At 55.7% G+C, this 14,121-nt stretch overlaps 2 protein-coding genes across 2 annotated transcripts in view; one reads left to right on the top strand and one right to left on the bottom strand.

Moving 5' to 3' along the window:
* Positions 1-1,674, top strand: part of ACAN (aggrecan) — a 35,892-nt gene extending 34,218 nt beyond the window's left edge. The window contains exons 18-20 of the mRNA XM_069465731.1: positions 19-163; positions 958-1,140; positions 1,598-1,674. Of these exons, the coding sequence (XP_069321832.1) occupies positions 19-163; positions 958-1,140; positions 1,598-1,674 (405 nt within the window). The remainder of the gene's footprint in view (positions 1-18; positions 164-957; positions 1,141-1,597) is intronic.
* A 3,091-nt stretch (positions 1,675-4,765) lies between these two features.
* Positions 4,766-11,108, bottom strand: HAPLN3 (hyaluronan and proteoglycan link protein 3). The gene is made up of 4 exons (XM_069466634.1): positions 10,994-11,108; positions 7,979-8,347; positions 5,766-6,068; positions 4,766-5,049 (listed from the first exon to the last, which is right to left on the bottom strand). Exons 1-4 carry the CDS (start codon positions 11,106-11,108, stop codon positions 4,766-4,768), a joined length of 1,071 nt encoding a protein of 356 aa, XP_069322735.1.
* Positions 11,109-14,121: the final 3,013 nt, after the last annotated feature.

Here is a 14,121-nt window from a genome sequence, read left to right as displayed (position 1 = left end):
TCCCCACTCCCACCGCAGCAATTTGAGAACTGGCGCCCGAACCAGCCCGACAACTTCTTTGCCACTGGAGAGGACTGCGTGGTGATGATCTGGCACGAGAAGGGCGAGTGGAATGATGTTCCCTGCAATTACCACCTGCCCTTCACTTGCAAAAAGGGCACAGGTGAGCTGGGGCCCGGGAGGGGGCCCAGAGTGGGTAAGGTCAAGACTTCCAGCTGTAGGTGAGGCTCTTGCTGTGTGACGGGGGTGAGTCCCTTGTGTCCTGGCTGCGGGTGTCTCCTCATCTGTCCAACAGGCAGACTGGAGCTGGCCGGGGGCCCCTCCCAGTGCCAGCGTCCCGGGACCAATGGCAAGAGCAAGCTCGCTGCTCGGGACTGTTTGCAGGGACAGCGAGCATGTGAAGGTCACAGGCTAGAGGACAGGATCCCCCACTCCACACATACACACTGTCCCTTGGACATGGGCAGTAGAAAGTCACCCTCAGGGGCACCTCTGTTGGGAGCCCTCCCGTCTCTGGGGTCCCCAAGTCCATCAGCCACAGCATCAGAGTTGTCAGGCCTTGATCCCTCAGCTGTGAGTCTGTGGACTTCGAGGTGCTGGTAGGACACACCCCACCTGCCCCTGCTCATGGCCTTGCGTCCCCCAGGCCTCCTGCGGGTCCCACTTCCCCTTGGACTGGATGCTCCCGTAAAACTGGGCTCTCGCCCTCTTTCCCTTTCTCCCTCCCTTTTGTCTTCTCTTCCGTCCCCTTAAGGACCCTGCCCTTTGTATTCCCTTCCTGCTGCTCTAAGTCGTTGAGGAACTCGGATGTTAGAACCAGCAGTTTCCAAATTCTCAGTGCCCAGGGCTCACTGGCAGGGGCTCGGTGCCCCTCCCGTGGTGCCTCGGGTGGCAGCCAGTGTGGGTCAGCACAGAAGACCCTATGAGAGCTCTTTCTAAAGGGTGTTTGCCCCCCAGTGGCCTGCGGAGACCCTCCCGTGGTGGAGCACGCCAGGACCTTCGGGCAGAGGAAGGACCGGTATGAGATCAATTCACTGGTGCGGTACCAGTGCACCGAGGGCTTTGTCCAGCGCCACGTGCCCACTATCCGGTGCCAGCCCGACGGGCACTGGGAGGAGCCTCGGATCACCTGCACAGACCGTGAGCACCGCCCCTCCCACCCTCACAGGGACCAGGGTCAGATTCTGCCAGCGCAGCCTCCTCCCTGTCCCCAGAGCACTGTGGTGGCTCGCCCTCCCCCAGGGACCCTGCACCATCTACGGGGTCGAGGAAGTGCAGCGAGGGAGGTCAGGGGTCTGCTCAGCCACGAAGCTGCCCCTGCCCCTAGGGAGGGCCAGGTCCTTCCCAGGAGAGGGCTCACTCTCACCAAGAGGATGAAGGAGGAACGCAGCCAGCTGTCCTTTTCAGCACCTGCGTGGATACCCTTAGCCCGAGGAGACCCAAAGAAACATCAAGCCCAGGGCAGCTCCTAAAGCCCCAGGCTGCCTTACTGAGCTCCTGGTGTCCCCAGGGAGACAGGGGAAGCTGGGGAGAGCGTAGGCCCAGCCCCACTTTCTTTCTGGGTCCACCGACATTTTTCCATCTCCTTTCACCCCAGCCGCCACCTACAAGCGCCGGCTACAGAAGCGGAGCTCACGGCCCCCGCGGAGGAGCCGCCCCAGCACGGCCCACTGAGAGGAGCTTCCAGCACGCACCAAGGATGCTGAGCCCAGGAGCCTGCCAGGCCGACAGCGCATCCCACCCAGATGGTGTCCTCTTCTTGTCACTTTTTGTCATATAAGGAATCCCATTAAAGAAGGAAAAAAATAAATCCTACATTGTGTATGCACCCACTCACCCCCCAACATCACCAAAACTGCATCTAATTTGTCCCCTAAATGCCAAAGCAAAGCAAACTGATTGTAACCCGTGGACTGAGTTTAGAGACATTTCTTCAATCTCCCATTGTGCCTTTCCAGGGACCAGAGCAGGGACAGGGGGAGAAGGGGAGGGTTAAGTTAAATAAAGAAGATTATTTTTGTTTCCTGACTTTATCCAAGAGCAGTGCAATCGTTGGTTATTTCACCTGCAGGGGGAGCTAGGGAGGCGGGAGGAGGGTCAGAGGAGCTGGAAGGAGCAGAGGCCTGAGGGCATGAAGAGTTGGAAAGGAGCCAGGAGGGCTGCACCATCTCTGTGCGGGAGAAGCGCTGGGCAGAGGGCAGAGTCCTGCCAGCCGGCCAAGGGTGAGCGAGAGTGGGCGGGAGAGAGCCACCGAGGGTCTTCCGCTGCGTGGGGGTCAGGTTCCCTCCAAGGGTCCCTCCTCCAGTGTCCTCTCACCTGGGTCTGCCACCGAGCAGGTGTTGACTTGGCAGGGCCGGGTGGGGGCACTTCCTCCCCACGGGAGTGCCCCCCAACCCCCTCCCCTCCCCACCCCCGCCCCCGGGACCGTGCAGGCACCAGGGTTCCGTGCACCTATTTATATTTTTGAAAACTAAAGATTATGATAATTATAATAATAATAAAGACATTGGAAGAGAACTATTTCTTTTCTTTTCCCTTTTTTTTTTTTTTTTTTAATTTAAGGAGAGGCAACATGATCTGGGGCCTACTGAAGGGGCTCTTAGAATGGTGGCAGACAGGTTTTGATCGAATGATCCCAAATTAGTGCATCTCCTGTCTGTTCAGAGCCGGGGACAGTCACATCTGCTGCGCTTTATTTTTACTAGGGCGCCGATGTGTTTGATGGATTGTGTGCGTGTGTCTGTATGTGAATGTGGAGTATGTGTGGGCACATGTATGTCTGTACCCATGTGTGCCTGGGTGTGCCTGTCACATATGTGACGTGTGTCACTCAGGGGGTGCTGTGTGTGGATTTTCGAATGGGCACACTGTCAAACCACAGCTCAAATGAGATATCTGGTCACTTTGCATAGTTCGGTTGATACCACACTGTTTGCTCATGTGGGAGGACTCAGTTGGTAGACTGAGTCCAAGAACAGAGGCAAAAGCCAGGATGTATAAAGAGGGAAGAAAAAAACAAACTGCAGACAGTCTGGGAACAGTGAATTTTGCTGACACATTTTGAGGCAGGAAACGGGCCAGCCGGCTACAGGCAAAAAGGCCTGGGAACGCTACCCTTGGTGGGCTGTGGGACATCAGTGGAAACCTTTTCGGTTGTTATGGATTCCCTGAAAAACCTCAATAGTTGAGCGGGCACGTGGGGGCCAGGCAGTGGCCGTCCACCCACGCCTCCTCCTCGGACGCCTCCCCCGTCGGGAGCTCGACGGGCCGTTGTGTCTGTGAGCGTGTCCGTGTGCTGGCTGGTGCGTGCGGTGTGATTTTGTGCATGCTGGTATCTTTCCACGTGTGGGTGAGCGTGCAGTCGAGTGTTTGCTGGTAAATACGTACGCATGCCTCTAGCTCTGGAAAGAATAGGTGGGCCAAAGCGGAGGGTACAGCAGTGGTCACAAGTAAGGGCCCGACACTTAATCGATTAATTAGCTGAATTAGTTGGTGGCACACCTGTCAGTTTTCAAACCTAAGCATGCATAAGAAACACATGGAGGCCTTAGTCATAACACTGTGCCCCGCCCCCCTCACCCCAAGTTTCTGACCCAGCAGGTCGGTGTGGGGCCCAGGAACTTCCGCTTCCAGCAAGTTCCCAGCGGCGCGGATGCTGCAGGCCACGCTGAGAAGCCCCGGGCCAAGCGAAGAACTGATGGAAGCGTGACTGGCGAGGGCGGAGGCTTGCCTGTGCAGGGCAGCGGGGCCACTCTCCTGAGGCAGGTGGGTGGGGGCAGAGGGTGAGGTAGACAGGGGTGGTCCCCGAGATCCTGGCCTCCGAGACCCTCTGGAGGGCACAGCCGCCTCTGCCTTCCCAGAGGCAGCCCCCACAATTCTGCCGGGCCTCACACAGACACCCTGCAAGGGCATGGGGCTGGGGGCATGCAGGCTAGAGCCCCCAGATGCTAGGCCAGCCCCCGAGGCAGGGTGTGCCGTGGCGCAGGCAGGGCCAGAGCCAAGTCGGCCCAAAGGGGCAGCCCACGGAGCCCCTGCTCACCCCGCGGACTGACCCAGCTGCCCCCCACACACACACACACACCCGCAGGGCAGGGGCTGGGCCCTGACACCTAACAGGACAGGGATGCAGATGAGGGCTGGGGTTGGAGGAAGTGAGTCACAGCACCATTTATTGTCCAGAGAAAGTACACACACCAGAGGGCCGCTCCCCACCAAGGGAAGAATGGCGGGACAAAATGTAGACTCTTTGGAACCGAGAGAGGAGGGAGAAGAAGGAGGCTTCCTGCCCAGAAGCCAAGGACGCCCTCCTCGGTGGCCGATCTGGGCCAGCAGCTTTGCAGAGAAGCAGGAGGGGGCAGGAGAGCCCCAAAGCCCAGCTCCAGGGGTCCTGGAAGCCGTCCCTCTCCCCCAGGCCAAGGTTCGGGGACAGCTGCAGCCACCATGCCCTGACGTGCTATGGCACCCTGGGCAGGCCACTGCCTGCTCTGGGCACACCCTCCTCAGGGCAGGGAGCCCTCTGAAAGCCCACAAACCTCGAAGGCCCCAGAGGAGAGGGCAGGAGGATTCCTGGAGGGGGAGCCTTGGGTGTCCACCTGAGCAAAGGGAGGCACTGGATTCCATCAGGTTTACAAAATACAGTAAAAAAAATTTTTAAAGTTTAAGTTTAGAAGTATAAAAACAATACTAAAATTGCCCCAACCCACAAGGGAAAAGGAACCACTCAATAAATACACAGCCTCTGAGGGAGCATGGCGGGGGCCAGGTCCTAGCGCTGGCGGTAGCAGTAGACACCATAGGAGGTCTGGGGGTCTGGGAAGCCGAAGCTTCGGACGCCAGCCTCCGGGGGCCCACAGTTGGGACGAGGGTGAGCCACAGGGTAGCGGACACTGCCATCTGCCAGCCAGCCAGCGTCGCAGCGGTCCAGGCCTCGGAACTTCCAGGCGGCAAAGAGCTGTCCCACCTTGGCGATCTGGGCGCCATCTTCCCGGCAGGCCTCCGTCGCCTCCGCCAGGGTCAGCTTCTCGGGGTGCTCCAGGTAGTACACTCGCCCTGGGGGAAGCAGGCGTGAGTGCCGGGCAGTGCAGGGGGCAGCCGGGGAGGCCAGTGGGGCCTGCAGCAATGCCAGCCCCAGGGACCTGACAACTGTCTCAGCCCAGGGAGCTGTCATGCTGTGGGCATCTGCAGTGGACACTTCCGGGGACAATTCTCCGTCCTCACCCTCTCCCTAAGAGCGCCACCCACCTGCCACAGCACTGAGGTCCCTCCAGTCCTGTCTGTACTCACCCACCCCCCTTCCCTATTTGCACCCTGGTGGGCACCCACCTAGGCTGGACCAGTCAGTCTCTTGCCCGTTCAGTTATTTACTGAGCACCTACTATGTGCCAGGCATTTTTCTAAGTGCTCAGAATATGGCACTGAAACAATCTCTGCTTTTACTTGTTTATCTGCCTATGAAATGGGCTGCTTCGTGAGGACAGACTGTGGTTTATCTGCCTGTGATGCCTCGGAGCCTAGTCTAGGCCCCAGAATGTGAAAGCACTCAGAAAATGTCTGATGAACGGATACACCAATGATCGGCCTGAGGCAGCAGCCGCAAAGCACTCGAAACTCAGACGGACGTTGCCCCAAGCCGCGCTGGTGCCCCAGGCCTCCAGGTGGTGGTGCCAGCAAGGCAGGTAGAGGGGTCCAGAGCTCCCAGACGCTGCCTCCTCACAGGTCCCCAGTGGCCACCAAACCCACAGGCCTGCACGCAGCCATTCACTCACCCCTGAGGGCCGCGGCGAAGCAGAACACGTCGTAGCGGTGCAGGCGGCGGTGGCGCGGGCCGTAGCTGCGCACTCCAGGCGCGAGGCCCAGGCCGCCGCAGGGCTGCCGGGGCAGCGTGATGGGATACTGCACCGAGGCGTCCTGCAGCCAGCCCGCGTTGCACCAGTCCAGGCCCTCCTCCCAGGCCCGGAAGAGCTGCTCGAAGGAGGCCACCACCGCGTCCTGCTCCTTGCAGGCCTGCTGGGCCTCGTGGAAGTTCAGCTGGTAGCGCCCCTGGCGGGGCTGGTAGGGGAAGACCACACCTGGGAGAGAGGAAAGAGGAGCTTGGAGGGGTGGGCGGGGCCCGGCTGGCTGGACACATGCTCCTCTCAACACACATGTGCACACACACACACACACACACACGTGTGCGCGCACACACTGCCCCTCAGAAAAGCTCAGGAAACCTTTGATCTCCTGTCCGTTGCCCAAGTCCAAGACAGAGCCTGTATCTGCTTATCATGTCCCTCCTAGACGTGGGCTGGCACACAGCAGTACCCAGAAAACATTTATTAAGGTAATTAATTAATCGGTCAACTACTGTCCTTGGCTATAGAACGGGAATAATACCTAATTCCCAGGGCTGTCACAAGAACCCCAGAGAGAATACGCTTTTGTCTACAGGACACAGGCACAGGCCTTAGGCTCACGAGGCCAGGCTTGGCTCCCAGCTCCCCTCTCGGTGGCGCAAGCCTGATCATATGCCTGGCTCCGCATGTGCAAGCTTCTTCGCAGAATGCCAGAAACTTTCCCTGTGTGATGGACGATTTTCAGGGCAAGAAAGGTGGTAAAGGGCCCTTAAATACAGGAGGCTCGAGGTCCCTCCTGGTGGCCAGGATCTACTAGGGGCCACAGGCTCCCTGCAAAAGTTACCATTCATGCTTGAAATTTTACTGTAATAAAAAGCACTTTAAACATCCAAGATCCAGTCCTTTCCAAGTTAGATGAAGCCTTAAACAGTAGGGGTGACCTTAAGGGTCTGGGAAGGGACACTGCTTGGCTGGTGTTTACCAAAGTCCTTAGGATCTCCTCACTGTAGGCAGGGACCTGAGAATACATTTAGCCCCAAACTTCCCACCTCACCTGGGCAGGAAGCCGGGCACCTGGGCAAGGCCGGTTGAAGGGGCAGAGAAGCCTCCGTGTGCGTCTGCAGGGGGATTAGCTCCTGCCTGGGCCCACCTGGCCCTAACCCTTACAGCCCCAGGAACGGGGCGAGGGCTCCCTGTTTCTCTAGGCCGCCCCCGCAGGCCCCAGATAAGTGACTCTCGCAGGCTCTCTCCGTCCCTCTGCCACCCCCAACTTCGGGAATGAGGAAGGTGGCCCCTCTGAGCCACCACCTACGCCACTGGATGGGAGAGGATTGGAGAGGCGGATGCTGCTGGCAAAGACTGAGGGAACACATTTCCAGGACGCCCATTTTATCCTTGTCATCACTGCGGAGGCAAAGGAGGGATGCTATTCCCCTTTTACACCTGAAAGGCCTGGAGCCCAGGGGCCACAGCCGGGGAATTAGGTTATTCTCCTCCGCTGAGCTGCCCCTCGCAGGTGTGAGACATACGGAGTCCCCGCCCCGTCCTAGAGACAGAGGAGGTTAAATAGCCACTTAGAGATCTCCCACACACAAGATCTGGCTGGCAGGGTCTGGCGCGTTTTGTTTTTTTTTTTAAATAGGAGACGTTTACATGAAAATCCAGCGGTCTCACATAAAAAGATAAGTTCCTCTTGTCAAATCAGAAAATCTGGCAGTGCTGGGCCTCCCCTCTGGCGTGGCATCACCCGGCATCTCACAGCATCTCACAGGGGGCCTGCCAGCCCTGCTCCAATCTCAGCTCTGTCTCTGATAAGCTGTGCGCCAGCTCCCCTTCTCCTCTCTGTGGACGGCATGTGAATGAGGAGGAGCAGAGGGGAGCAAATTCTGGAGGCTGACTGCCTGGGTTCAAACCCCGCTGTGCTACTTGCAAGCTGTGTGACCTCAGGTAAGTTACTTGACCTCTCTGGCCCCCATTTTCCTCATCTATAAAACGGAGGTGGTAACAAGAGTAGCTTCTACGTGGGCTTGTTCTGAGGATCAAACGCACGTCTGTGTCTGAAGCACAAAGGTCTGGTGCTTTCTCAGGGCCGCTCCCCTCTGCTCTCCGGTCGCAGAGTCACCCCATCCCACTCAGGGTCTCACCCCGGAGCTCCAGCTCCACCAGGCCACTCTCGTCCTCCAGCCCATCAATGACCTCGCAGCGGTAGCGCCCATAGTCCTCCCGCCGCAGGTCCCGGATCTCCAGCGAGACGTCACGCTCCTTGTCCCGCCGCAGGTGCACCCGGCCTCGGTAGGCCCCGAAGGAGCGGTGCTTCAGCCCGATGGCCACCAGCACGTCCTGCTCCGGGGCCCCGTTCTCCAGCAGCTTCCACCACTTGACACGCACGGGCCTTGGGGAGACCAGGGCCGGCTCGTAGTGGTAGCGGCAGGGCAGGGTCACACTGGCCCCTCGGTAGGTGAACAGGGTCTCCTCGGGCGTCTCCACCACCAGCTTCACGCCGTTGAAGAGGCCTGGGGGGGACGGGTGGGGTGCACATGGGGACCTACTGCAGCATGTCTGTACCCCTGCAGGGGCCGCCCCACACCTGCACCCCCAGCCCCCTCCAGGCTCAGCCGTTACAGAGTGCAAAAGTGGCCACCATGCTCCGCCCCTCCCTGTAGCCACAAGCTCTACAGTGTGACTGTTCATCTCCTTCCATCAGAGGGTGACATTTATTTCCCTGCCCCCTTGAATCTGTGCTGGCCTTGCCACTTGCTAGAAATGCACATTCCTGGGCCTTGCTGGATCAGGAACTCCGGGCTGGGGCCAGTGATGGGTGTTTTAAAAGCCTTCTTCCAAGGGACTGAAGCTCACTCCATTTGGAGCAGCCCCCCTGTGGAGAGGCAGTGGGGACAGGTTTGGGACCGCAGGCAGAAGCGAGCACTCCAGGCGTGCATCTTGGCTCCACGTGTTCCCAGTGTGTAATCTAGGAAGGTCAAGCCTCGCTTGCTGCTGTGTAGAATGGGCCAGTAACTCCAGAGGGCTGTGGTGAGGCCCCAATCAGACAGGGCAGGAACCTGGCACACAGAAAGTGCCCGGTAGGTATGAGTCAGGGCTGTCACCCAGCAGTGACTTCCTTTTGTTTTCCCCAACTCTGTGTCTGAAGCTTTAACTTGAATAAAATGAAAATGTACAACCACATGACAAAATCTTAGCACTTTCGTCTGACAAAATACTATACATACTATACAGTCACGCAAAATGACCTGGTATGTGTATATTCACTCAGTTACTTAGAAAAAGGTTTGTATTCTATGAGGTGAGAAGGGAGGTTACAAAACCATATATATAGCATGAGCTAGTTTTTGTTAAAGAAAGTTTTGTTAATTATATGTGAAAGGTTGGAAGGATATACAGGTTGAATATCCCTGATCTGAAATGGTTAGGATCAGAAGTGTTTCACATTTCAGATTTTTCCAGATTTTGGAATATTTGCATTATACTTACCTGCTGAGCATCCCTGATCTGAAAATCCAAAATCTGAAATGCTCCAGTGAATATTTCCTTTAAGCATCATGTTGGCACCTAAAAAGTTTCAGATTTTGGAGCACTTCAGATTTTGAATTTTAGGATTTGGGATGCTTAACCTGCCCCTAAAAAGTTAGCAGGCTTCCTCTGGGCGAGGGGATCATATGTGATTTGCTGTCACATATTCAGGGACTGAAGGGAAAGAGAAAAATGAACCGTTAGCCTGGTGGTCTGGCAGAATCACGGGTGAGGAATTGTGAGGAAGCTTAAATTTTTAGATTTCTTGGAATCTCATTAAAGTTGTGCTTGTGCAGTAAATTCTGGAGAATAAGAGTATGGCAGGCTAAATAATGTTCTCCCAAAATATCCAGGTCCTAATCCCTGGAACCTGGGACTGTTATCTTATATGGCAAAATGGACTTTGCAGATGTGGTTAAATTAAGGATCTTGAGACGGGGAAAGTATCCTGGGTTTTCCAGCTGGGTCCTAAATGCAAGCACAGTACCTCTGCAGAGGGAGATTTGACTACAAAAGAGAAGGCCATGTGACCACAGAGGCAGAGATTGGGGTGACACGGCCACAAGCCAAGGAATGCCGGAGCCACTGGAAACCAGAAAAGGCAAGGCAAGGACAGTGTCCTCCCTAGAGCCTCCCAGGGAGCACAGTCCTGCAAACACCATGATTTCTCCCGGTGAAAGTGACTTGGGACTTCCGGTGTCCAGAGTGTGAGAGCATACATTTCTGTTCCAAGTCAGCGAGTTTCTGACAGTTTGTTACAGCAGCCCTGGGGGACTAATAAAAAGGGGGGAAATTCCCCTGCAGACACAACCACCTACCCAAAGGGAGAGGGCAAGGTGAGACACACCCAGCCCCGCTGCGCGGCTCATGTCTCGTCTCCAGGCCAGGCTGTGAGCTCTTCATGGCAGGCGCTGGGTATTATTGACCTTTTAATTCCTTCCACAAACAAACCTCAGCTCATCTTCTTAATAACTGTGTGGCAAGGGCACCTGGCTCAACTCTCTGAGCCTCAGTTTCCTCATCTGCGAGATGAGATCATAGTAGTATCTACCTTCAGGGCTGCAGGAACAGCCAGCATCAGTTCCGCCTAATCTGCAGCCACACCGCCCTGGTTGTTAAACACTTTTATTCTCACCCTTGCCTACAGCAGAGTTTTTGTAAGGATTGTATGCGATAAGGTATGTAAGGCATCTAGAAGCATGTCTCACCCATACCAGGTGCACAATAACTGCTAATGAAAAAGTCCTCTGCCCACGGCCACACTGCTAGTGAGAGGCAGAGTTATAAGATTCAAATTCATTTCTCTTTGACCCCAAATCCCCTTTGCCCTGGGGAGACCAGGGGAAATCACATTTAAGCTGGATCTTAAAATTAGCAGGACTTTGGGGAAAGTATAAAAAGCCTAAGTGAATCTGGCTCCATGTCCAAGGGGCTGGCGAAACAGGATAACAAACCATCTCTTCCTCTCATCTCAGAGCACGGCTGGGCCACTACGAGGACCCAAATAGGAAAGGGGCAGCTACATCATGCCCCAGCCCTCGTCTCAGCCTGGAACCTGCATGTCACAGCAGGAGCCGGGGAGGTTTTGGTCACCCAGCGCAGCAAAGAGCCAAGCCCAGGAGGCCGCCCACCTTCGCCATGGCCGTTGCCCGGGTTCCGGCCGTTGGAGTAGTAGAAGCCGTTGTAGAAGGGCAGCCCGGAGCCGCCGGGCAGCAGGAGCACCAGGACCAGGAGCAGCAGGCCCATCGCGTCATGCACAGCCGCAGCGCCAGGGTGTCCCAGACAAGGCTGGGGCCCAGGGCCAACTGGGGAGAGGAAGAAAACAAGGCAGTCAGAGAAGCCCGGCTGCGGGGGGCCTGGACCCCTGTGTTCCGGCATCTGCTCATCCACTCGCTCAACAGTTCACTGGGGAGCATGGTCCACGGGCCAGGCACTGTTCCCAGAGCCGAGAAGACAGCAGTGACAAGCTGGACGGGTTCCTGCCGGCCGGGGCTGCACCCCCAGGCAGATGGGCAGTGAGCACACGCACGAACCGGAAGAGGCCTTGGTAGGCAGCAAAAGGCTGTGGAGGAAATTAAGCAGGACGGTAGGACGGTGTCAACATTTTTCAGGCCATGGGTTTGAATTTGAAAGGCTGTGAGCAGCATTTTTTAATGAAACCAAGTAGACAAGACTAGAATAGAAAACATCAGGATGCATTGCATGTTTAGTGACCGTAAGTCCTGCACTGTGAAATCTGTTTCAGTCCAGAAATGTCTGTCGGGGGTGAGGTAGGGGGTCACAATGTGAAATTTCTTTCTTACTCTGGATCAAGGTCAAAAAGAATTTTTTGACCCCCTGCTAGAGCCCTTCTGGGGGTGCTATTCCAGTTGGGTGGATACTCAAGATAGGCAGCCGACCCATGGACTGCAGTTTACTGATTTTTTAAAAATATGGTATTAAAATATTATGTCTTGAATACTAAGATTTTTGGCAAACCCCTTCCTCCTCCACTTAAACTTCACACCCAAAGCTAGTGTGTCATTCATCTGGCCCTAGTCCCCTCTCCCCTGCCATCAAAAGACCGGGTCACTCCTGCCAGGAGCTCAGTCCAGGGCAGGGGCAGAGTCACGGGCCGGCAGTCACGATGCTGTGGGTGAGCACAAAGCTGGGGCGCAGAAAAGGAGCGTGGACACGACACTGAAGGCACAGGCGTTCGCCAGGTGGAAGGGGACAGACAGGTTTCCCCCGCGGCGGCACAGCCAGTGCAAAGGTGCGAGGCCAGCAAGAGCACGCGGGGCTGGGTGTGTGCTGGATGTCCTCCATCGTCCCCCCAGACCCCAGGTCCAGTGTCTGCCCTTCTCTGCTGTGCATTGATCCCTGTGGGTCGCTCGTCCTGGGCCCGCTTGTCCTCTGGCTTCTAGCCAGCTTCGGCCAACAGGAGGCGCCCACAGAAGATGGGCAGAGGGAGGCGGGGGAAGACAGCGTATCTCCTCCCTGCTCCCTGCCCTCCAGTGCCTCTGCCACAGCATGTGCTGTTGCCGTCTCTGCGTCCCCCAACCTCCTCGCTCGGTCCCTGCACCCTACTCGCCAGAAGTCATCCCTTCATTAAAGTCTCTTTATTGGAACCATCTGGGTTCTAATCCTGCTTCCTGCCAAGACCCCGACTGCTCTGGGGGAGAGGAGGTGACTGGTCACCAGGGCTGGTGTCTAGAGGCCTTGAGTGTCAGGCCCAGAAGCCTGTCCCTTGTCTCAAAGGTCCTGGGGTGACAATGATGGCTTTAAGCAGAGAAGTCACAGGATCAGACTCACACCTTAGAAACATCGCTCTGGGGGCTGAGCGGAAGGTGGACCTGGGGGTAGCAAGACCAGAGTGACAGCAGGCATTTGCAGATAGAACTAAGATTATCATATAACAACATGGAAGAATGCTTAGGGTGTAACTTAAAATAGACAAAGGAGAACATACAATTGCCACTCTGCTAGGATTGCAAGTTTGTGGTCTTACAAACGCCTGTGTACAGGATCCAGGAGGGGAGGGAACCCTGTGAAGAAAGAGGGAGGGAAGGAAGCAAGGAAGGAGGGAGAAAGAAAAACAAAACGCTGCCTGTCGGGGTGCTGGGGCTATGGAGGAAAGCGGTCTTGTTTCCAGAACAGTTAGGAGCTCTTGCTGGAGAGGCGGGAACAGCCGTGGAGGAAGCTGAGAGGTAGAACCCACCATTCTCTTAGACAACTTTGCAGAAATCCTGAGGCCCCGACCTGCCGTCTGTGCTGTGCCCTGCAGCCGGGACACAACCCCCTCTGAAGCCTCACTTCTTGTCCAAGGAGCATTCCCCTCCTGACACCCACAGGGCCTCTTGGTGACGTGGAACCGGCCAGCCTAAGCACAACTGGCAACCTGGTATAGAGTTTGGGAACTGGAAGGTCCAGTTTCAAACCCCATCTGTGTGACTCTGGGCAAGTTTCCTTGGTTGTGAAATGTTGATCACAAAACCCACCCTGGCATATTTCTCACCAACATATTCTAGCTTTCTCCTATAATAATAGAGTTCTGTAGGTGCATGATGAAGGTTGTATTTCCAACCCCCCTTGCAGCTAGGAAAGCCATGTGACTCTGTTCTGTCCAAAGGCAGCGAGCAGCAGCAATAATGTACCATGTCTAGGTCTTGCGGTTAAAACAAGTAAGAGTGCCTTTCCCCACTATTCTTTCCCCAGCCTGCTGGCAAGCACAGTACCAGCTTAGACTCAGAGATGGAAACCGTGCATTGAATGGCAGAGGTCCCATCAGCCCTGGGCCTCCTCCACTGCACTGTCCCATGAGAAACAAACACAGTCCTATTGCATTTAAGCCACCATATTTTGAGCCTCTTTTGAAAATAGCTTAGCTTCATTTGGCCTAACAAATATACTCACTTCACGGGGTTGCCATGATCAACATAAAAGTATTACCGACTAACTTTAATGAGCACTTACTGTCTCATTCGATCTTTACCACAAGCCCTAGAGCTGAGACCTATTCATATCCCCATTTTACGGATGGCAAAACCAAGGCACAGAGAATAAGTAATCTGCTTAAGGTCATTCAGCTAGGAAGTGGCAGAGCTAGGACTTTAACCCATTCTGGCTCCAAAGCCTGGAACCACAGTGCCAAGTCCGGGGAGGTGATTGTGTAGAGCACACAGCTCAGTGCCGGGCACAGAGCAAATCCTTGTAGGAGTCAGTTTCCCTTCCCTTCCTTCTGGCTCCACGTTTGGAACCAGAAGTTTGGAGGGAAGTGGAA

This window comes from Eulemur rufifrons, chromosome 3 (assembly GCF_041146395.1).
Source record: "Eulemur rufifrons isolate Redbay chromosome 3, OSU_ERuf_1, whole genome shotgun sequence".
Lineage (NCBI taxonomy): Eukaryota > Metazoa > Chordata > Mammalia > Primates > Lemuridae > Eulemur > Eulemur rufifrons.
Note: the sequence above shows the minus strand (reverse complement) of the source record. Positions and strands in the feature narration are given on the sequence as shown.

Coding starts and splice junctions, on each gene's coding strand:
- HAPLN3 (XM_069466634.1), bottom strand. CDS start 11,108: ATGGGCCTGCTGCTCCTGGTCCTGGTGCTCCTGCTGCCCGGCGGCTCC. Junction 8,348..10,993: donor GGGCAACGGCCATGGCGAAG/GTGGGCGGCCTC, acceptor CGTCCCCCCCAG/GCCTCTTCAACGGCGTGAAG. Junction 5,050..5,765: donor CTTCGCCGCGGCCCTCAGGG/GTGAGTGAATGG, acceptor TGCTTCCCCCAG/GGCGAGTGTACTACCTGGAG.